The 22,647-nt window shown below is 53.7% G+C and overlaps 1 protein-coding gene across 1 annotated transcript; it reads left to right on the top strand.

Moving 5' to 3' along the window:
* Positions 1-4,026: 4,026 nt before the first annotated feature.
* On the top strand, positions 4,027-21,789 carry Sema6c (semaphorin 6C). The gene is made up of 20 exons (XM_090341037.1): positions 4,027-4,253; positions 6,273-6,324; positions 8,022-8,199; positions 11,162-11,276; positions 11,568-11,631; positions 11,791-11,847; positions 12,764-12,865; positions 13,059-13,149; positions 13,356-13,475; positions 13,628-13,716; positions 14,802-15,019; positions 15,376-15,507; positions 15,658-15,810; positions 16,040-16,213; positions 16,469-16,615; positions 16,897-16,974; positions 17,371-17,426; positions 17,585-17,629; positions 17,978-18,073; positions 18,421-21,789. Exons 3-20 carry the CDS (start codon positions 8,076-8,078, stop codon positions 19,452-19,454), a joined length of 2,895 nt encoding a protein of 964 aa, XP_090197163.1. The 5' UTR covers positions 4,027-4,253; positions 6,273-6,324; positions 8,022-8,075; the 3' UTR covers positions 19,455-21,789.
* The last annotated feature ends 858 nt before the right edge of the window (positions 21,790-22,647 follow it).

Consider the following 22,647-nt stretch of genomic DNA (forward strand, 5'->3'; position numbering starts at 1 on the left):
TTACTTTTATGAATTTCTGCTCAATGTATTCTTTCTTTTAACCTTGGTATGGTTTTGGTTTTTGTTTTGGTGTGGATTTTGTAGGGTTTTTCTTTACCTTTTGTGTCAGAGTCTCACAATATAACCAGACTGTCCTTTATATCTCAGCATTTAATTGATTGGTTGAGTGGTTGGTTGGTTGGCTAATTTTGTGCCTTACTGGAGCTTGAATTCAGGGCCAGGGCACCGTCCCTTCATTTTGTTTGTTTGCTTTTTACTCAAGGCTGGCATTCTACCACTTGAACCACAGCTCCACTTTCTGCTCTCCTCCTCCTCCTTTTTTTTCCTTTTATGATGGCTAAGTGAACAGACTTTCTTGCCTTGGCTGGCTTTGAACCGCAATCCTCAGATCTCAGCTTCCTGAGTAGCTAGGATTGCAGGCGTGAGCCACTGGCATCCAGCATGATGGCTTTTCTTTTGGGAAGAATGGTCACCTTGCACAATTAGAAGAAAAAGGGTCATGAGAAGAGGCTGCCCTCAGAGGGAGGGATGAACTCTCTACCCACTCTACCCACTTAATATGTAAAGTGATGGGTGCTCACTTGAATGTAAATCTACTCCTCTTTTCCCAGAAATATACCATCCATCAGTCACCAGAGTAATGGTTTTGAACAAAAGCCAACAGCAAAGTCAGCCTGAGGCCCCTTTTAGTAAGACAGCCCAATAGAATAACCTTTGGTCTCCATGTCTCAGGCCGTGAGTTGGCATGACTTGTAGAGTTGGTCTAGTTTTCAGTATTTGCTTGAGAAACCTCTACTCACGTGCAAAGGCTGGGGTTCCAGGGGATAGGCCCACCGATCTTAAGCTCCTGAACAGGCAACCTGGCGTCAGGATCGGCTTGGGGGAGCTGTGAAATAATTTCCAGGTCTCATAAGGAAAATATCAGAAATGTGTTCCCAGAGGCTGGGAATGCGACTTAGTGGTAGAATGCTTGCCTAGCATGCACAAGCCCTGGGGTCAATTCCTCAGTACCACATAAACAGAAACACTGGAAGTGGCGCTATGACTCAAGTGGTAGAGTGCCCAGCCCCTGAATTTAAGCCCCAGCACTGGCAAAAAAAAAAAAAAAAAAAGTGTTCCTAGCTACCTCTTTAACTACCTCTGTACAGTAAGGATGCAGGTGGGGGTGAGGAAAATACATGCACCCAGCCAGACACATTGAGGCTGTGTAAAGGGGGCATTATTGGCTGAGGGGGCATGGCTCAAGTGGTAAACTGCCTGCCTAGCAGTCAGACTCGTAGTCAGATTCCAGCAATAACTACAAAACAAAACAGAAGGCAGATGGATCCCACCTGGTGGATTTGCTGGTGACCTAAATAGATTGTCATTGGTGGAGCTTCTGCTTGAGGTGGCCATCCACGAAGAGAGTGGTAGTAGTTGTTGTTTTGGTTGGTCATGGGGCTTGAACTCAGGGCATGTGCTTATCCTTGAGTTCCTTTTGCTCAAGACTAGAGCTCTACCAGTTTGAGCCACAGTTCCACTGGTTTCTAGTGGTTAATTGGAGATGAGACTCTCATGGACTTTCTTGCCCGGGCTGGCTTTGAACTGTAATCCTCAACCTCTTGAGCAGCTAGGCTTTACAGTCATGAGCTACCAGCACCTGACAAGGGTTTGTTTTTTGGTCCTTTTTGGTTTTGTTGGGGGGGGTGTCTTTTTTTTTTTTTGTGTGTGTGTTTTTTTTTTTTTTTTTTTTGCCAGTCCTGGCTTAAACTCGGGGCCTGGGTACTGTCCCTGAGTTTCTTTTTTTGCTCAAGGCTTGCACTCTATCACTTGAGCCACAGTGCCACTTGGGGCTTTTTCTGTTAATGTGGTACTGAGGAATTGAACCCAGGGCTAGACAAATACTCTACCACCAAGCCACATTCCTAGCCCTTGTTTGTTTGTTTGTTTTATCCTGGGTAGACTTTAACAGTTTGTTTAGATCCCTCACTGACTATTTGATTTTTCCCATTATACTAACAACAGCATAGATCAGAGTCCCACTGCACAGCCATCTTCTTTAGGGAGTCCACTGCCTGCTTGAATTCCTTCCTGTCTCTCTGACTTAGGTTCCACAAACTCCGCCTTTGGATGGGCCTTGCTCTCCATTTTCAGGTCTTCTTCCTAACACCTCCACCCCGCCCCTGCCCTCTTGGGTCTTGTGCTCCCTCCCCTCACTTGTTCAACTAGCACTTGACTATTGGAGCCATGCCTCTAGGATGGTTTATGGCTTTTGTTGGTAATTTTGGAGGCAGAATTTCACAGCCTTTTCTGCCCTGCTGGTTTCAAACCTCTGGATCTCAGCCTCCTAAACAACTAGGATTATAGGCATGAGTCACTGGTACAGGTTCTTTCCAAAGTTTTTCATGTTTTCCAGTTTTCATATGATGCTTTGCTCATCTGTCCCACTTTTCTCTCTCAATTTCACCTCCTGAGTAACTTACAAAATGCACAGTTAGGGATATAATAGATATGTCTTAAAACTTTAGATGAGTCAAGCCTTGGCTCATGCCTATAATCCTAGCTACTCAGGAGGCTGAGATCTGAACATATTTGAACACCTAAACTCTGTATTAGGAGCTGGAGAAATTAATTTTAGCCTCTGAGTTCCTCTCAAAACTTCTTTTCAGCCTTTTCATTCCTAATTCAACTATGTGCTAAATTGGCTTGGGTGCAAAATCCCTCAGTGGTTTACAAGGCCTGAATCTGTCTGGTTCTGTGCGCGTGTGTGTATTGCTTAGCCCAGTTTTTGATGCTACACACCCTGATCCCCTGGTAGTCAAAGCTGGTGGAAAATGGTAACTGCCCTTCCTTTCCTCAAATCCAATATCCAAGATGTGGGTGGAAATGCCCACTTAGATAATACTATCCCAGAATGCCAATGTCTCCCAGGCCACCTACTTTCCTGGGAATTTTGAGCATGTCTTTTGTTCCAGCCCCACATAGGGAAGAATCTTTAGCAGCAAATATTAAGGTGGATGCCAACAGTACTATCTGAAGTAGCCTTATTCTCCCTTATTGACATTCCCAAAATCAAAGGGTCTTCATGGAGGAGCAGTTTTGCTAATTGGAGGGATGTTCAGTGTCCTCTTAGGAGTTTTGGGATGCCACTAAGCTTGTGCTGATGGTGGAGAATGAATACAGGATAGCTGGTCACTTTATGTTTCTTAGAACTCCGGAGTGGCTCTTCCTTCTATATGTCTCTGAATCAGTTAGGCTAGGTTCCATGTCTCTTTTGGCTTCAGCCCTCTCACCTGTCTTCTTTCATCAGCCAATAGTCTGACTACCAACACCCTAGTTTCCTGACTTGGGTATGGTGGCCGAAGTCCATCCTGCTTTGACTATAGAGATGGGAAGGGAAGAGGTGATAGGGACAAGAAAAACCTCCCGACGTCACTCTCTTTCCTTTCCCAGGCCTCAAGCCCCCAAGTATAAGGTAGGCCTTCCTACTGGGATCAGGATGAGCTAGAGTTGGCACATAGGGATGCAGAGGTAAAAGCATATAGAGGAGGAATGGGGGGGTTGGGGCAGAGGAGAGGAGAAGCAGGAGACATCCCTAGGGAGCAGAGTCGCTAAAGCCATTGAGGGGAAATGGGGGAGGACCGCGCAGGCTCTGACAGCCCAGCCCATTCGAGGCCCCCAGGTTTCCTGTCTCTATTTCTCTCAGCTTTTTCTCCCTCCTCCCTTATGACATTTCTCCCCCGGGCCTCTGCTCTGTCAGCTTGTCTGTTTCGGTGTGTGTGTTCTTCTGTCGGGGTGGGGGAGGGTCTGGGCGACTGTCCGTGGGGTCTCTCCATCTCGCCCCAGTCTCACCCTCCAGGTTCAGCCCTCTGGGTGGACGGAGCTTCTGGAGCTCCGCCCCTGCGCAATTCTATTGGTGGAAAGGTAGAGAGAAGGCGGAGTCTAGGCGACCCCTGAAGCTGCGATTGGTTGGAGCAACCTAGAGGCGGGCAGGAGGCGGGTCCTGCCAGGAGGCGGGCGGGGCGGCTGGGGCCGAGCCCAGAGCTCCGGGCGGTCGCATTGTTTTCCTCCGCGGATCCGCCGAGGAGTGGGGGCTGCGACTCGAACCCTGGGCTCTCAGAACCCGACAGCGTCTGGGCGTCCAGATCCAAGTACCATTCGACCGGGACGCTCATCACCTCTCACCTAAGCTCCCGTCACGGATTTCGAACTCTGCACGGCGCGGAGCTGCTGACCGCCCGCGTCGATCTCGATTCCACCGACCCGGATCTCGAGCAAGTACCCCGGGGCAGGAATCGGGAGATGGGGGAGTGGCGGGGGCCGCTCGCAGGTCGGGGTCTGGCTTCCACGGTGCCGGAGCGCCGTGATCGCGGCTTGCAGAGGGGGTCCGCGGAGTTGGGTGCTGGGGGGCGAAGGCGTCCGTGGCGGAGCCCCCGACCGCACCGCTGGGCGCAGGGTCCGCGCTCCGCTTCCCGCTCATCTCTCTCGAGTCGCCTTTCTGCAAGACTCCTGGAGCACGAAGGCGGATTTTTTTTTTCTTTTTTGAGGCGCGCACGGTGCGGAGGGTGGGAAGCCTGGCCCCCTGCCTCCCCCGCGGGGAAAAGTACGGCTCCGAGACCCGCGGAGGGCCGGACTCTCGACGCGCCCGCAGGGATGCCAAGGGCGAGGCGTCGTTCGGACTTTGGTGTCACGGCTGCGCCTTCGTCCTTGTGCAGGCAGGAGTCCGAGCACTCCCTGGGGGGGATCGGCTTGAGCAGAGTCGGGGTTCGGGGCTCCCGAGAAGCGTCCGTCTCAGCTCCCATCTCCTTCCTTCGCCCCCGACTCGGTCCGGGGCTTTGTTAAGACTCGTCTTCCCCAGCGGGAGAACCGAGCGTGCGACGGCACCGCCGCTCAGCGACCCCGCTCCGCGCCGGCCTGGGGCCCGGGCCCGCCCTCGGCAGTGCTCGGGCTGCTGGCGCCGCTTCCCTGGCCGGGGAGACCCGCCCCCGCCTCCCCACCCCCGCTCGGTCCCCGCCGCTCGGCGCCTGCAGGCCCCTCCAGCCCCTCCTCCCGCTAACGTGGCTCTGGGACCCGGTCCCGGCCCAGACTCGGCTACCCGCCCCTCCTTAGCTTCAGTGAGGGGGCGACGTCGAGCCCCTGGCCCGAAGCCCCGCCGCTCGCGAAGCTGGGGACACCTGGATTCTCCCGGTTGGGGGCTGGGTGGGAGGGAGGATAGGTGCCGAGCGCCGGAGGGCGGAGGGGAAAGGTCTTGGAGAGCGAAGCCCATCTGCGCTGTGGACTCCCCAGCGCACCCCCGACGCCCCCCTAAGGAAGGTGGGCTGAGGCGGGAGACCAGTCTGAGGGCTTCCTGCCATTGTCCCCAGCCCGGCCTCCTGCGTCCCTTCCCCAGCTCCGCTAGACTCTGGCTGTGTGACCTCGGCCACTCCCCAGAGGTGGCTGCTGGCCCCACAGAGAGAAGGGCTGGGTCCTTCTCCCAGTCTGGGGGATCTGAAAGAGGCGCAAAGAGTGGCCAGGTGTGCTTCTGGGCTTCCTCCAAGTCACTGTAAGCCTCTCCCCCTCCAGACCCGAGGTTGGGTGGGAGCCACCCAGATGCTGCTTCCCCCAAGCAGCTATGGGAAGTCCTCTTAAAGATGTAGCACAGTGGAGTCTCCTGGGCCACGGCAAAGGCCAACCAAGTGTTTTTAGAGGCTGGACTAATCCAGCCTAAAGTGTGCGTGGGGGGCAGTGTTGGGAGAGGTTGGTGGAAGGGGGGCAGGGCCTGCTTTCTTCAGAAGGGACCGGGTGTGTGTGTGTGTGTGTGTGTGTGTGTGTGTGTGTGTGTGTGTGTGTGTGTGTGTGTGTGTGTGTGTGTGTGTGTGTGTGAAGGGGTGCTTGCTATCAGAGCATTTTGCCTGGAAATGAAGAGCATGCAAATGAGATGTAAATTAGCCTCTATTGTCCCCAGCTAGGCGCTTTTTTGCTGAGAATGCTGTTGGATGCTGAAGGTTTCAACACGGGAGTGGTCACGGCGTCCCACAAACTCCCCTGGTCACCCCTTCTCCCAAGGCTGGTCCCCAGGTTTCAGCAGTTTCTGGCTAGGGGCTCTCCTCAGCGTGAAGATGTCAGTGCCTTTGTCATCAGAACTAAATGTCAGCACCCCTCTCCTCACCCACGCGGTTCCCCCCCTCCCAAAGTAGCAGCTCCCCAATACTAGCCTTGGCAGACTTTGCCTGAATTCTCACATTGACTTTTAAGGGATGTGTTAAGGAAAAGTGTAACTTAGTCTTTTTCCCTTTTGTCCCTTCTTCTGCCAGGTCAGAGGTCTCCTAAGCCCCTTCCAGTCCCCCACAGGACTCACCACCCCAGGTAAGGAAAGGGCACCCCATTCCTGAGGGCAGGGGGTGCGGGCAGGCACTTGCCAGGGGGGCAGGAAGAGGGTCTGGCTATTCTCCCCACTTGTCAGAGACCAAAGTTGTTTCCAGGGTGAAGATACCAGTTGCCCTGGGCAACTTGAGGGGGGGCAGGTAGAGGAGCACAGGAGACGAGCTGTGTCCCTTTTTCTTCTCCTGGGAGCATCTGCATCCGGAATCTTGGGCTGCGGGAGAGATGGAGTCTAGCGGCTTTGCCACACCGGAGGGTCGTTAGCTAGCTGACTGCTCTGCCTCTGGGGAACAGGGGTCATCATTAGGTGTTTCTACCCCTTCCCTTCCTCCGCCTCTCATGGGGCTCCATCTGACGTCAGCCTCCCCACCACTGACGCTAGATTGGGGGTGGGGGACAATGGGTCCTGGCTTCAACAGCAGAATTACTGGGGAGAAGGAAAGAGACTGGGCTCGAAACGCATGGTTTCTCCTTTAGAGGGGACATGGGCTTGGCAACTATGGCTTGCTTGCCGCGATCTGTTCACAAAAGAAAGATGCTTCCCCCTTCTTGACCTGATTTCCGGGAGCCTCCTCAGACCCTCATTTCAATGTCAGGGAAAGGCAGGGAGCTCATGTCCGCCTCCCACTGTGGGATCCAGCCAGGGTCAGCCAGCGGCTGGGGAAGGCTGGTGAGTGGAAATGAGACCTGTCTCATCATTCCTTCCACCATAGCCGTCTTTCTCTGGACTTTGGGCTACAATTGCCTGTCATTGAATTATTTATATTTCAATTTCAGAGGCAGCCCAATGAGGGAAGAAAGGAAAAGAGAGGCACATTGAGCTATTAAGCTTCACCAGTCTCTTCTATCCCTGGCTCCTCATAGTTGAGGAAGAGGGGAGGGAGGGTCTGTTCTCTCCAAATCAAGTCCTTGTGAGCCAGGGAGGGAATAAGGGGCTAGAGAGGCTGGGAGGGGGCCCAGTGGTCCAGGAGACAGCTGCAGCCAGAGGCTAAATTTAGCCTCTGATCTGGCTTTGATGCAGATTCATTTTTGGCCAAGATTGTCGCCCCCCTCTCCCTCCCTGCCCAGCTTCTTCCCTAGCACTGGGAGGACCCCTGAAATATGGACTAGGACAATGCCCCCTGCATTCTGTCCCTGCATTCTGGTCTTCCTCACCCCTAGAGAGGGGTGAAGGAGTTGCATGGACTGGGCATGGTGCCTGCATTGCTCCCAGAGTGCTGTTGGGGTCTGGGAGGGGAAAGTCGTAGACTTGGTGCCCTCTACCTCCTCCCCGTGCCAAGGAGTCACTATTTATAATTTTAAGGCTTCAGTGTCTAATTATAGCTTGAGAAGGGGCTAGCACAAGGGGGGCCAGGAGGTGTCACCTACCAAATGTCCCAGAGCCAGTCAGGAGAGAAGAGGGAAGGCGGAGTGAGAAGGCTGGGAGGGGGAGAAGAAGCTAGTATGTCCTGTCCTTACCTGGGGTCATGCCGGCAGGCCTCAAACCAGCCAGTTTGGGCCAGTTGGAGAGGGAAGAGCCTTGAGTGACAGTGACAGCTGGTTGGCACTGGGGCAGTGCCATGTTGACGGCTTTAACCTCCACCTGACAAGGTCTTCTGGGGATAGACCAGGCTTGGGAAAGAGCCTGCAACAGAGATAGAAGGAAAGGGTCCCTTCCCCCTCTTTTCTGTCTCCCCTTTCAGGACCAGCTTATGGGTGAGGGGCCACCCCCTGGGGCCTGAGCTGCCCCGCACAGGATGCCCCGAGCCCCCTACCTCATGCCCTTGCTGCTACTGCTGCTGCTGCTGCTGCTCTCACTTCCCCACACCCAGGCCATCTTTCCCCAGGACCCCCTTCCTCTGTTGACCTCTGACCTGCAAGGTGAGTGCCCTCTACCCACCTCACCCCTCTCCATACCAGGGGAGACTGAGACTCCTGTGTGGGAGGCAAGGTACAGGAAGGCCCTAAGAAGCAGGAAGCTGGACCCACAGAGGGGAAGAAACAGAGCGAGCTGGTACCTGACATCAGTACCTTCTCATCCTGGGGTCTGCATCTGCATTTAGAGACAGCATCATTTGAGAATATGAGCTTTTGCTGGATGCCTGTGGTTCACGCCTGTAATCCTAGCTACTCAAGAGGCTGAGATTTGAGGATCAAGGTTCAAAGCCAGCCTGGGCAAGAAAATCCATGAACCTCTCGTCAGCCAAAAAAAAAAAAAAAAAAAAAAGGAAGTAGAGTTGCAACTCATCGTGGTAGAGTGGCTGGGAACTTGGTGGCTCACACCAGTAATTCTAGCTCCTCAGGAGGCTGAGATCTGAGGATTATGGTTTGAAGCCAGCCAGGGCAGAAAAGTCCCCAAGAGAGACTCTTATCTCCAATTAACTGCTCAAAACCCAGAAGTAGTGCTGTGGCTTAAGTGATAAAGCGCTAACCTTGAGCACAAATAAGCTGAGGGACAACACCTAGGCCGAGTTCAAGATCTGTAACTGACCAAAAAAGAAAAAGTGGTAGAGTTCTAACCTTCAGCAAAAAATCTCAGGGACAGTGCTCAGGCCTTGAGTTCTAGCCCCAGGACTGGCGCGTGCACGCACGTGCGTGCGCCTGCGCACATACACACACACACACACACACACACACACACACACATGTTTTTTGCCATTTATGATAGTACACTCTTGTAATCCCCAGGTTGAGACAAAAGGATTTCAAGTTCAAGGCCAACTTGAGCAACACAGAAAAACCCTACTAACAAAACAAAACAAAAAGAATTTGAGCTCTCAGCCAGACTAAACCTTGAATATTTGCTAAGCTGGTTATTAGCTATCTGACCTTTGTTAAGGTTATCTGACTTCTCTTTGCCTCAGTCTCCTCATCTGTAAAATGAAGATAATAATAATAGTATTCTACCTTATAGAGTTATTTAGATATTAAATGAGGTAATAGGTACAAATGAAGTAAAGTGTTGAGAACACAGTCTGGCATGAAGTAAATATTTTATATTTGTTTGTGTTATTTTTGGCTACAAAGTGAAGGCCTGTGACTACTGCAGTAGTTCCCAACAATTCTTGCCTCACTATCTAATAGTTGTATGACCAGTAATAGAAATCACAAACCCCTCTTTTTTTTTTTCTAAAATTTGTATCTGTTTACACGCCCTTGCTTATATAATTGGGGTTTTGTTTGTTATTGCTGTTTTGGTCTCTTTTTTTAAAAAATCTTTTTTTGAGATTAGGGTCTCACTGTCTGTCTAGCCCAGGCTGGCTTGGAACTCGTGATCCTCCTACCTCAGCCTCCCAAGTGCTGGGATTACAGGTGTGTACCACCAAGCCCAGTTATATGTAAGACTTGGAGTAATTTTAAGGAAGGAGAAATTCTAGCTGAGATACTGGAGGTAGTTGTTAGAGGATAGATAACAAGCTAATACGCTAACAATAGCTAACAAGCCAGGCTCAGTGTGATCTTAGCTACTCAGGAAGCTGAGATCTGAGGATTGAGGTTCAAAGCCAGCTCCAGCACTAAAAAGTCCATGAGACTCTTTTTTTTTTTTTTTTTTTTTTTTTTGCCAGTCCTGGGCTTGAGCTCAGGGCCTGAGCACTGTCCTTGGACTTTCTCAAGGCTAGAGCTCTACCACTAGGCCAAACTCCCGGCCCCCATCCATGAGACTCTTATCTCCAATTAACCACCAGAAAACTGGAAGTGGCACCATGACTTAAAGGGTAGGGTAGTACACTTGAGCTGAAGAGCTCAGGGATAGCACCCAGGCCCAGAGATCAATCTGCACAAAGGGGAAAGAGAGATGGGGGTGGGGGCAGAAGTTTTAGAGGGCTTAGGTGGCCTGAGAACAGCTTTGAGGGGAGTGTGCAGAAAAAGGTCTGGGAGAAATGAGAGAGTTAAATTCTCCTGCTCCAGATGGAACAGTGTACAAGTGCAAGGGGGGCCTGAGAAGGAACTGGTAGTCTCAAGAAGGAACTGTGGTTCTGGGACTCTGGCTTAGTGGTAGAGTGCTTGCCTAACATGCATGAAGTACTAGGTTTGATTCCTTAATACCAGAGAAGCAGAAAAAGCCAGAAGTGGTGCTGTGGTTCAAGCCCCAGGGATGGCATTGAAGAAAAAAAAAAAAAGGAACTAGGCTCAGCTCTGGAATTAGACAGACTATAGACAGACTAACCCAAATGAGCTCATAAGTTCCTTGATGCCCCCAAACTTATGCTCCTCTTCTGTGAAATGGGCCAATATTGAGTACCTATCTCAGAGGGTTTGTGTACTCAATGAGATCGTACATATAAAATGCTGTATGACCCCAAGCTGTGGCTCAAATGGCAGAGCACTAGCCTTGAACTCAACAGCTACTGGACAGTGCCAGGCCCTGTGTTCAACCCCCAGAACCAGCACGAAAGAAATAAAAAAAGAATAAAGATGTACTAATCAAGTGCTTGGAAGAAATTAAGTGCTCATAGTTACTGGTACTATTAATATGTGCTGTTGGGGGTGGGTGCGTCCTGCCTGAGCAACGACCCTGAGCTGTTTTTGATCCAGGCTCATGCTCTACCACTTAATACACAGTTCCACTTCTAGCTTTTTGGTGGTTAATTGGTGATAAGAGTCTCATGGGCTTTCCTGCCCACACTGGCTTTCAACCTCGGTCTTCAGATCTCAGCCTCCTCAGTAGCTAGGATCAGAGGCATGAGCCACTGGCTTCCGGCTTACTGGTATTATCTTTATGAGTGGCTTTTGGGCCCCTCTTCATTTACATCGCCACTGTTTGTCACTGATTGGAGAGGGAATTGAGGAAGAGGGAGGCATCCTGGCTGTTCTGAGCAGTCCACTTCTCTGTGTCCTCTAGGTACTTCCCCATTAACTTGGTTCCGGGGCCTGGAGGATGATGCTGTGGCTGCAGAACTTGGGTTGGACTTTCAGAGATTCCTGACCTTGAACCGGACCTTGCTAGTGGCTGCCCGGTAAACTGGCTGAGGCCCAGTTGTGGGGCACACATGCATGCTCCTGGGCAGACATGGGACCTGCATGGCCACTGTAGCATCTTGCAGGGGACACATGCAGGTGCACAAGCCATAGGACATGGACATGCTTGGACCCAGTGCACAAATGCCAAGGCATGGAGTAAAGGGAAGGCTAGGGGTAGGAGGTCCCTGTGGTTTGTCCCTGAGCAGGTGATGAGGGGCAAGGTGGGGGTAAAGAGCTCAGGCAGGGTACGTTGGCTCAGCCCTGATCCCTCCTTACTACCCCTTCAGGGACCACGTTTTCTCCTTCGATCTTCAAGCCCAGGAAGAAGGGGAGGGGCTGGTGCCCAACAAGGTGAGGAGCTACTTGTGGGAGGAGGTGCAGGCCTGGAGAAGAGGCTGAGAAAGTTCCCCGGGGGGTCATGAGGGTGGGGAGAAGGAGCTGAAAGCAGCTGTAATGTGAGGAGAGGTCAAGATGGCCCCACGGTTTCCCCTCTTTTATTTCTCCCTTCAGTATCTAACGTGGAGAAGCCAAGATGTGGACAACTGTGCAGTGCGTGGGAGGCTGACGGTGAGGCCAGGACGCGATCTGGCGTGGTGGTCCTCTGCCATGACCAATTTCTTATCGTCTCTCCCTCCCGGCCCACAGAGGACAGTGGGAAGGAATGAGAACTCTTGCTTATTTCCCTTTGCACACCCCAGAATAAAAAGAAAAGTAAGCTGGGTGCCAGTGAGTGGCTCACGCCCATAATCCTAGCAACTCAGGAGACTGAGATCTGAGGATCCCAGTTCAAAGGCAGCTCAGACAAGAAGGTCCATGAGATTCTTATCTCCAGTTAACCATGGGAAAACTGGAAATGACACTGTGGCTCAAAGTGGTAGCTTTGAACAAAAGAGCCCAGGGACAACACCCTGAGTTTAAGCCCCACAACCAAAACCCTTCCCCCACTCTCCCCCCCCCAAAAAAAAGAAAGAACCTGGGCGCAGGGGCTCACACCTACAATCCTAGCTACTCTGGAGGCTGAGATCTGAGGATCAACGTTCAAAGCCAGCTCGGGCACAAAAGGACCTGAGACTCTTATTTCCAGTTAACCTCTAGAAAACTGGAAGTGGGGCTTGGCTCAATGGCAGGGTGGTAGCCTTAATCTGAAGAGCTCAGGGACAGTGCCCAGACCCAGGGTTAGGCAGTAGCCTTGAGCTGAAGAGCTAAAGAGCTCAGGGACATGCCCAAGCTGAGTTCAAGCCCCATGACCCACCAAAAAAAAAAAAAAAAGAATGAAAGAAAGAAAGAAAAGAAAAGAAAAAGAAAAGTTAGTCTCTGCGAGACCAGATGACCTGCCTGAGGCCACAGGAAAACAAATAGCTTAGTTGGGACTTTGGCCCAGATTGTTGTGATTGGCTTAAGGGTAGTAACCCTACTTCCTGTGACCCCCCTACTCTCAGTCCAGTAGTCCCCTAGCACTAACCTAGAATTTCCGGTTTTCTAGGACGAGTGCTACAACTATATTCGTGTTCTCGTTCCCTGGGACTCCCACACACTCTTGGCCTGTGGAACAAACTCATTCAGCCCCGTGTGCCGCAGCTATGGGGTACAAAGGAGGTTTGGGGTGGGGTGAGGTAGAGCAATCAGTTTGGTGGGAAGGGCCTGGGGTTTGGGAATGGGCATGCCTGGGGTGCAGGGATTCCGAGGGTTTGGGGAAGGAGGCAGGGGGACAGGAGAGTGGTCTGCAGAGCCAGATTCCAGGACCCAGGGTTCTAGGCACCTGCTCTGTCTGTCTCCAGGTAACTTCACTGCGGCAGGAGGGTGAGGAGCTGAGTGGGCAAGCTCGATGCCCCTTTGATGCCACCCAGTCCAATGTGGCCATCTTTGCAGGTGTGCACCTGGGCGTGTGAGGACCAGGCATGTGGCTGGAGGGAGCTCCCAGCTTAACTCCTCTCCCAACTTGGTCTTTTTCCTTGTGTCCCTGAGTGGAGGGGTTGAGGAAGGGGCCAGGACTAGTCCTAGGTGGTGTGTGGGTGGCCCACATAGCAGGCAGGGAACAGACTGAGCCCTCCCTCACCCTGCCTCCCCTTCCACAGAGGGAAGTCTGTACTCAGCCACCGCGGCAGACTTCCAGGCCAGTGATGCTGTGGTTTACCGAAGCCTTGGGCCTCAGCCCCCGCTCCGCTCTGCCAAGTATGACTCCAAGTGGCTCCGAGGTCAGGGCCTGCCTCAAGGAGGGAGCCTGTACTGGGGTGGGTTGTGGAGGGAACAGTGGGAGGATATTTGCCGAGAGGAGAGGGTGTGCAGCCAGGACTTTCTTCGCAGGTATATAAATGCTCTTCCCTCCCCTTTCTGGCCCCACCCCTAGAGCCACACTTTGTCCATGCCTTGGAACATGGAGACCATGTTTACTTCTTCTTCCGTGAGGTCTCTGTGGAGGATGCCCGGCTGGGGAGGGTAAGGAGATGGGCACCAGGGGTGGGGAGCTGGAGCATCCTGTTGCTTCTGAGGAGCCCGTTGAAGTGGAGGGAAAGCTTTTGGTCCTAATCTCTAGCACACAATCTCCTGCACTCTTGAGTCCCCAACTTTGGCTCCCAGCTGTCTGCCCTGACAGAGGCTATGAGCCTCATGCAGATGGACCCCTCACATCATTCCCCCTGAGCTGTGACTCTTTCACCATTTATTTTTTGGTGGTGGGGTTGGGGGGGGGGCTACTCCTGAGGCTGGAACTCAGGGCCTTTCAGCCTTATTGATCAAATCTAGTACCATAGAGCCACTTGGGGTTTTCTGGTGGTTAATTGGAAATATAAAGAGTCTATGGACTTTCCTTCCCCAACTGGCTTTGAACTGGGTTCCTCATATCAGCTAGGATTACAGGCATGAGGCATGGACTCCCTGCTTATAATTTTTTTTTTGCTAGTCCTGGGGCTTGAACTCAGGGCCTGAGCACTGTCCTTGGACTTTCTCAAGGCTAGAATTCTATCACTTGAGCTACAGCACCACTTCCGGCTTTTTCTATGATGTGGTACCGAGGAATCGAACCTGGGTCTTCAGGCATTCTGGGCAAGCACTCTACCACCAGGCCAAATTCCCGGCCAATTATAATTAGTTTTAAAGAAGCACATGGTGGCCGGGAATTTGGCCTAGTGGTAGAGTGCTTGCCTAGCATGTATGAAGATCCGGATTCGCTTCCTCGGTACCACATACATAGAAAAAGCTAGAAGTGGTGCTGTGAGATTCTTATCTCTCACTAACCACCAGAAAACCAGAAGTGATGCTGTGGCTCAAAAGAGGTAGAAAAAGCACAAGTGGTAGTCTTGAGCATAAAAGTAAGAGTTCTGGGACAGTGCCTAGGCCTTGAGTTTTTCAGGTTACCAATTATTCATACTTTTACATACTTATCATTTAAAATGGATAGCATTTTCACTTAAATATATACGTAATTCCCCTGTCCCCAGCATTTGCTTCTTGGTGTTGATTGCGCATGCACCGTGTTCCTCTCAGCCACTGGCCCCATGGCTCTCCACTGCTCTTCCCGGCAGGTGCAGTTCTCCCGGGTGGCGCGGGTATGCAAGCGGGACATGGGGGGCTCACCTCGAGCCTTGGACCGCCACTGGACATCTTTCCTCAAGCTGCGGCTAAACTGCTCTGTTCCGGGGGACTCCACCTTCTACTTTGACGTCCTGCAGGCCTTGACCGGGCCTGTGAACCTGCATGGTCGCTCTGCTCTCTTTGGCATCTTCACCACTCAGGCCAATAGGTTGGTACTAGGCTGACTAGTGCTGAATCTGTCCCTTGTCCTGCCAAAATGCAAACACCCCTCTCGAACCCTGTTGTTGGAAACAGTGAGGGGACACTTCAGACACACGTTTCCTGTTCTGCCCACCTTTCTTTCCTCCTCCTCCTCCTCCTCCTCCTCCTCCTCCTCCTCTTCCTCCTCGTCCTCCTTCCTCTTTCTCTTCCCCTACTCCTTCTCCTTCTCCTAGCATGGCAGCCAGTGGCTGCTGCAGCCCAGGCTCTGCCTCCTGGCATAGTACAAGAAGAGTCTACTCTTCTTACCTGGCAGGAACTTTGTAGGCCCTTTCTTTCATCCTGCATCTTTTCTGGCTTCCTCAGCATTCCTGGCTCTGCAGTCTGCGCCTTCTACCTGGATGATGTTGAGCGTGGGTTTGAGGGCAAGTTCAAGGAGCAGAGGAGTCTGGATGGGGCCTGGACCCCTGTGTCTGAGGACAGGGTCCCTTCACCCAGGTACCCAGGATGGGGGTGGCTTTTGCAGGGGCAGAAGTGAGCAGTTTCTCCTCCCAAGATGGGATTAGGAGAAGGCCTGAGATGGCTAAGGCTCAAAGGAGGGGCTCAGCTTCCTTGCCCTAAGGCGGCACCTTCCCATGTGCCCTCTAGGCCAGGGTCCTGTGCAGGTGTGGGAAGCGCAGCCTTGTTCTCCTCTTCTCAAGACCTCCCTGATGATGTCCTGACTTTCATCAAGGCTCACCCACTGCTAGACCCCGCTGTGCCACCTGCCACCCATCAGCCTCTCCTCACTCTCAGTAACAGGTATGGGGCTACGAAACACTCACCACTGCCTCCTGTCCTTAGCCACTCTCTTCTTGCTCTGGCTCTACAAGATATATATTCCATTGGTGGGCATAACACCTCGTGAAGGCAGAAGGGAGAGATCTAAGAAGGGAGCCCAGAGGGTGCATGGGAAGGATACTGGGGTGGGAACCTGGGGTTCTAACCCTCAGCTAGACAGGTTGCCCTCACCCAAGGCCTATCACTCCAGGGCGCTATTGACCCAGGTAGCTGTGGACGGTATGGCTGGCCCCCATAGTAACACCACCGTCCTGTTCCTTGGCTCCAATGATGGGACAGTGCTCAAGGTGCTGCCCCCAGGGGGGCAATCCGGGGAACCTGAGCCCATCCTACTGGAAGAGATTGATGCCTACAGCCCCTCCCGGTGAGTCTTTGGAGAGCTGCTTTCTGAGGGGAGAGGTGGGCTGGGAGGTGGCAGATGGCTGTGTGGGAATGGACTAGAAATTCCAATGATGGTTTTGATGGGATAGGAGCTGTGGGTAGAGAAAGGAGCATGGTGAGAAGGCCTGGTCACAGGCCATGCAGCTTAGTTTGTGACCTCCCCTCCTGTTTCATCAACTGTCTCGGGGAACAAGGAGCCTCACCTGCTGCATTTTGATTCCTTATGGCCTCACCCTAGGTGCAGTGGGAAGCGGGCAGCCCAAACAGCACGACGGATTATAGGGCTGGAGCTCGACACAGAGGGTCACAGACTTTTTGTGGCCTTCTCTGGCTGTATTGTCTACCTTCCTCTGAGCCGCTGTGCCCGCCATGGGGCCTGTCAGAGGTGAGAAGGGCCTGAGATCCAGTGGCTCTGCTAGGCTCCCTGGGCTAATAAGAGCACAGAATGGGCTGGAGGGTGGCAAGGAAATTTAGGGGATGTTTGGGGTAAACGGGTACTGAGAACATTCTAATGGTGAATAGCAACCAAGACCTACAGCGGAGATTGGGATGAGAATATGAGGCTGGGAACTTCCAGTATAAGCCAGGTTAAGAGTAAAAAGGCTGTGGAATGGAATGTAACTGGAATGGAGGGGGTCCCAGCCTCACATGAGTCAGTTTCCCTAGGAGTTGTCTGGCTTCTCGGGACCCATACTGTGGATGGCACAGCTCCAGAGGCTGCGTGGATATCACAGGCCCTGATGGGTAAGTGAGGCACCCCTGAGGATAATATTCTCCACCACTAAGAAAGAAGTCTGTGAAGCAGGGAGGGAGGATGACAGGAGTGTGAAAGTAGGGGGCTGTCTGCCTGGGAGGGTGAAAAGAGAGGGTGAAGGAGGGGTGAATATGATTGAAGTGCTTCTGGAGCAGGTATGAAAATAGAATAATGAAACCTGTTAAAATTATTTGAAAGGGAGAGGGGGAGTGAAAAAGATTAATAGGGGGATGAATTTGATCCAAGGATATTATATGCATGTATAGAAATATCAAATGAGACTTCAATTAATATACACTAATAATATATTGGAGAAAGAATTACAGAATTGAAAATTAAGCAAGAAGATGGGGATGAAGTACAGAGCTGCCTCCTTTTCCTTCTAGGGCGGATGCAGACCAGGCTGGGAACCCTGAGTCCATGGAACCCGATGACTGTCGAGGTAAACCAAAAAGGCTGGCCACGGCCACAGCCACGGCTTCTCCCAGATGCATCTCAGGAGTGGGCTTTGTCTTTCTTACTTTCAGTAGCACAGCCACCTCCTTCAGTTCTTTATGAAGCTTCCTCCTGCCCCATGTTTACCCTCCGTTTTCTTCGTAGATGGAGCCACGGGTAGTCAGTCTGGCCCTGGGGACTCGGCTTATGGTGAGTTCTCTTGTACGAGGTTTCCTTTCCTTGCTCAGCTCATACAGCCAACTCTGTGGCCAAGGGCAGCAGCAAACAGCACCCTGCACACCTGATGGTCTCAGAAAAGGGCCAGTGTCCCCCAGATACCAGCAGCCAGCTCAGTGCCCAGGTGCTTAATAGTACTTAAACAAGTAAATGAAGTTCCGCACAGCCAGCCCCTCCACGTCAGAGAGGGATGCAGAGACTAGAGTTCTGTCCCCTTAGCCCTTTAGATTCCAAAGATGGAGGGAGGAGGGAGAACCTTTGTATGGGGGCTGCGTGGGAGAGCAGGAGCCTCACTGGCTCTGACCTGGTCTCTGTCACCAGTGCTTCTGGGTCCTGGCCCTTCCCTTGAGACCCCCAGTTCCCCCAGTGATGCCCACCCTGGCCCCCTGTCTTCCACTCTTGGAGCTCACACCGAGGGTAAGGGGACTACGTGGGAGGGACAGAGTGCAGTGTGGGGCTGCCGATGCTTGGAGAATCCTAAGGCTGGTGTGGGGTGCTCACTAACGCCTGGGTGGGGCCTTTCAGGCCCAGAGCAGGGGCGTCCCAGCCCCGTGCCCCCTGCACGCAGTTTGGCAGCGGTTCTTGGCATGGCTACAGGGGTCAGGATGGGCTGGAAGCTCCCCACACCTGCGCCCCGGTCTACACGTGAGGGGCAGCAGGGCGGGGTGGGAGCAGGGAGGAGTTCCCTGGCTGCGAGGTCCCGGTGTTCAGAACTGGCCGCGGAGGCCGCGGGCTGAGCCTCCCTCCTCCCTCTCTGCCGGCAGGCGTGCGGCGGGACCTCCTTCCAGCCTCGGCCTCCCGCTCCGTCCCCATCCCGCTGCTCCTGGCCAGTGTGGCCGCAGCCTTCGCCCTGGGCGCCTCGGTCTCCGGCCTCTTGGTCTCCTGCGTGTGTCGCCGCACCCACCGACGGCGGAACAAGGACGTGGAGACGCCGGTGCTCCCGCGCCCTCTCTCGCTTCGCAGCCTGGCCCGGCTGCACGGGGGCGGCCTGGAGCTCCCGCCGCCGCCCAAGGACGAGGACGCGGCGCCCACGCCGCAGCTCTACACGACCTTCCTGCCTCCGGCCGAGGCTGGGCCTCCGCCCGAGCTGGCCTGCTTGCCCACGCCCGAGTCCACGCCCGAGCTGCCGGTCAAACACCTCCGCGCCTCCGGGGGCCCGTGGGAGTGGAACCAGAACGGGAACAACGCCAAGGAGGGCGCGGGGCGCGCGCGAGGCGGCCAGGCGGCCGGCGGGCCCGCGCCGCGCGTGCTGGTGAGGCCGCCGCCGCCGGGCTGCCCGGGGCAGGCGGTGGAGGTGACCACGCTGGAGGAGCTGCTGCGCTACCTGCACGGCCCGCAGCCGCCGCCGCGCAAGGCCGCCGAGCCCCCGGCCCCCTTCGCCTGCCGGCCGCTCCCGCCCGAGCCGGCCCCCAGCCCCCCGCTCTTCGCGGACTCGGGAGCGCTCCCCCGGGAGTGCGCGCCGCCCCTCCGGCTGGACGTGCCCCCCGACGGCCAGGCCGCCGCCCCCGCCGCCCCCGCGCGGCCCGCGCTCTCCGCCCCGGCGCCCCGCCTCGGGGTCGGGGGGAGCCGCCGCCTGCCGTTCCCCACGCACCGGGCGCCCCCGGCGCTGCTCACCCGCGTCCCCTCCGGGGGCCCCTCCAGGTACTCCGGGGGGCCCGGGAGACACCTCCTATATCTGGGCCGGGCCGAGGGCTACCGCGGCCGCGCCCCGAAGAGGGTCGACGTCGACAAGGCCCCGTTGTCTCCCAAATCTCCCCTGGTCGGGGCCGCTTCTCCTGGCAGCCATTTTAACTTCTAAAGGGGGCGGCTGTTGGGCGGGGGGCGTCCGGGGCTCCAGCCCGCCTAGGCCGCGCTCGTGGACGCTTCCCCGACGATCGCCACTGCTCTCTCCGCCCCGCGCCTCCAGCCTTCCTGGACTCTGCGAGTCTCCCGGGGCCCCCGATCTGGCCCCGGGCTTATTTATTACCGTCGATTGTCTTTTCCCCCTGTCCCCGAGAGGGGAGTGGGAGGTGCGAAGCTCGTCCTCCCGGTGAGCCAGCTTTTTAGGGGGAACCGGCCGGACTCCCACTCCCCCCCTTCCCTTCCAGCCAAGCTGCCTTAACTCGCCCCTCCGGGCTTCCTCGGAGGACTGGGCCCCGGGCGGGCCGCACGGCGGGCCGGAGGGTGGATGGACCGGGCTGGGGCCACGCGCGCGTTGTGTACAGAGTTCTCGGCCCCCCGGGACTGGGACGTGCCTCCTCCTACTATGTAGGAGCCCCCGCTCCCCAATACAGCTGTGTCCCCGAGCCTCCGCCTGCCTTCACTCGCGCCGCCGGGCCGGCCGGCCGGCCGGGCAGCCCCCCCCCTCGCCGCGGCCCCGCAGCTGCCCTCACCTTGGCCTTGAGCTCTCTCCCGAGTAATGGGGAAGGCTGCGGTCCCACCGGGGTTAATCAGGAAAGGTTTCCTGAAGAAGGCAAGGAAGAAATGGTGTGTGGGGGATGAGCCAGGGCCCACGAGACCCACGGCAGGAGTTTGGGTGGCGATGAGGGAGGCGCGCAGGAGGGACTTTTTCAAGGCTTGCTCTGTGGGTGGAGGAGGGATTTTCCCCCCCCCTTTGAGAAATACACCGAAGCAGGTGGATGAGTTGAAACTCATCAGGAAATCTCGTCCTAACGAGAATTTAACTTGAAAGAGTTTGGAGGGGGGGAAACCCAGCAGAAGATCCCTCAGCCCTGCGGGAGGCGCGTTTGCCCCTTCTGATGGCGGGGGAGGGCGAAGGGAGCGAGTGTTCCGTGCACGCATGCGCGGACCCCCCTCCTGGAGCCTCCGGGCCGCCAGCCCACCCACAAACGGGGCGCGCCGGGGATCGGGTCGGCGGGCGGTGTCCGTCGGGATGATGCTCCATTACTTGGGCTGGTGCTGGCTGCAGATACCTGTTTAGACCCTTGGGTGCCAATAGGAAGAACTGGACCATCTGCCGCGCCCACCACGCTGGAGTTAAGGCCACTTAAGGCCTGACGTGGGCGGTGCCTGCATTGGCGGATTAGCAAGTCCGGCTCTTCGCCCGCGCGTGGAGGGAAGAGTCCGCCCACTTCCAGCCCTATGCCATCTCTAGCGGGCGCCTCCTGGAGGTAGGCCCAAGTCCTGCAGCCAAGGACCCCACGGCTTAAATGGTCTTTGCTGGGAGCTACTGAGACTAAGGGGGAGAAAAAAAAGATTGTTTCTACCTCTCCCCCTATTGGTACTTGCAAAATAAGGTGGTTGCTCAAGTGCTATAAATAAACGCTTCGTAAAGGAGAAAGCGTGATAGGGGTTCCTACAAACTCATGATTAAGCTATTCCTAAATTTGTGAGACGTTTTACTAGGCAACAGTTTTCTTTTGCATCCTTATAACCTTGGCTTACATAGTTTCTCAATGTAAACTCCCTCTGAATGATTCTCGAGGCCATGTAAGCTTATTTGGCCAAATTTGGTTGTCCTCTAGAATATATTTAGCAATTTCCCCAACAAACCTGTTTTTCTCTCCTCATTATGCTTTGAGGCAATCATTACTATCCTGAGTTGCATATAAAAGGAGTGGAGGAAGCAGGGAGTTTGGCCTAGTGGTAGATTGCTTGTCTAGCATGCATGAAGAAAGACCCTGGTTCGATTCCTCTGCACCACCTATACAGAAAAAGCAGGATGTGGTGCTGTGGCTCAATTGGTAGAGAGCTTGCCTTGAGAAAGCCCAAGGACAGTGCTCAGGCCCTGACTTCAAGTCTCAGGACTGGCAAAAAAAAAAAAGAGTGGAAGATTTTTCCTGACTTCGTTAAAACTTCTTCACCTGTGCATTAAAGCTAGGATTAAGAAAAGAAAGCCTGAAGCCTACAAACAGTCTCTGAGAAACTGCTCACGAAGTTCTTTCCCTGAAGATAGCCATAAGCAAAAGGGGGTAAATAAGCTTTCGGTTTGAAAACAAAGATACAGACACCCATAGCTGTCACTTGTAATCTTAACTACTAAGGAGAGGGAGATCTGAGGATTGCAATTTAAAGCCAGACAGCAGGAAAGTCTCACATTCTAATCTCCAATTAACCAGCAAAAAGCCGAACATGGAATGTTGGCTCAAGGAGTAGAGTGCTATCCTTGAGCAAAAAGCTCAGGGACAATGCCCAGGCTGAGTCTAAGCCCCAGGATTTTCATCTGCACACACACACACACACACACACACACACACACACACACACACACAGTCTAAGCCCCAGGATTTTCATCTGCACACACACACACACACACACACACACACACACACACACAGTCTAAGCCCCAGGATTTTCATCTGCGCACACACACACACACACACACACACACACACAGTCTTTCCATGGGGGAATTGGTTCTACTAATTGGTTCATACTAAAAATCTGTGGATATTCAAGTCCCTCATATAAAATGGCATTGTATTTGCCTATAACCTGTGTGTATATACTCCAGTATACTTTAAAGCATCTATTGATGATTAATCTTTCAAAACAATAACCCCTAACACAATGTAAATACTATGTAATTAGCTGTTAATACTGTATTGTTTAGAAACAATGACAAGAGATAAAAGCCTCCACTTTTTCAGCATAGTTTTTTTTCATCAAATATTTTTGCTCTGTGGTTAGTTTGTACTATCTCAGCCATTTGGGGGGGGAGACCTAAGCCCCCAGCAATAAAGTCACCAGCACCCAGTGAACTGAGTTAGGAGTCACTTTAATAGCAGCAGTGACCGCTCTCCACTTTTGGGCTGATAGCAGCCCCAAGCACCAGTGGGGCTGAGCTTTTAAAGGTAAACACCACACGCTTGGTCTGGCTTTGAACCTTGATCCTCAGATCTCAGCCTCATGAGTAGCTAGGATGACAGGCGTGAGCCTGTGGCTCAGGTTAAGCATTTTTACAAAAACAAAAACAGAATTTGGCAGCATGACAGGTTGTTACAAGTTAAATCTGTGGATGTAGAATCCAGAGATATTGAGGGTAAACTATA

This window comes from Megascapheus bottae, chromosome 10 (genome assembly GCF_031878675.1).
Source record: "Megascapheus bottae isolate mThoBot1 chromosome 10, mThoBot2.hap1, whole genome shotgun sequence".
In the NCBI taxonomy this organism is placed as follows: Eukaryota; Metazoa; Chordata; class Mammalia; order Rodentia; family Geomyidae; genus Megascapheus; species Megascapheus bottae.

Bases quoted from the DNA above. Each gene is read 5' to 3' on its own strand.
- Sema6c (XM_090341037.1), top strand. From the start codon at position 8,076: ATGCCCCGAGCCCCCTACCTCATGCCCTTGCTGCTACTGCTGCTGCTG. The intron at 16,975-17,370 runs GTAAGTGAGGCA...TTTTCCTTCTAG, and splicing joins GATATCACAGGCCCTGATGG to GGCGGATGCAGACCAGGCTG. The intron at 18,074-18,420 runs GTAAGGGGACTA...CTCTGCCGGCAG, and splicing joins TCTTGGAGCTCACACCGAGG to GCGTGCGGCGGGACCTCCTT.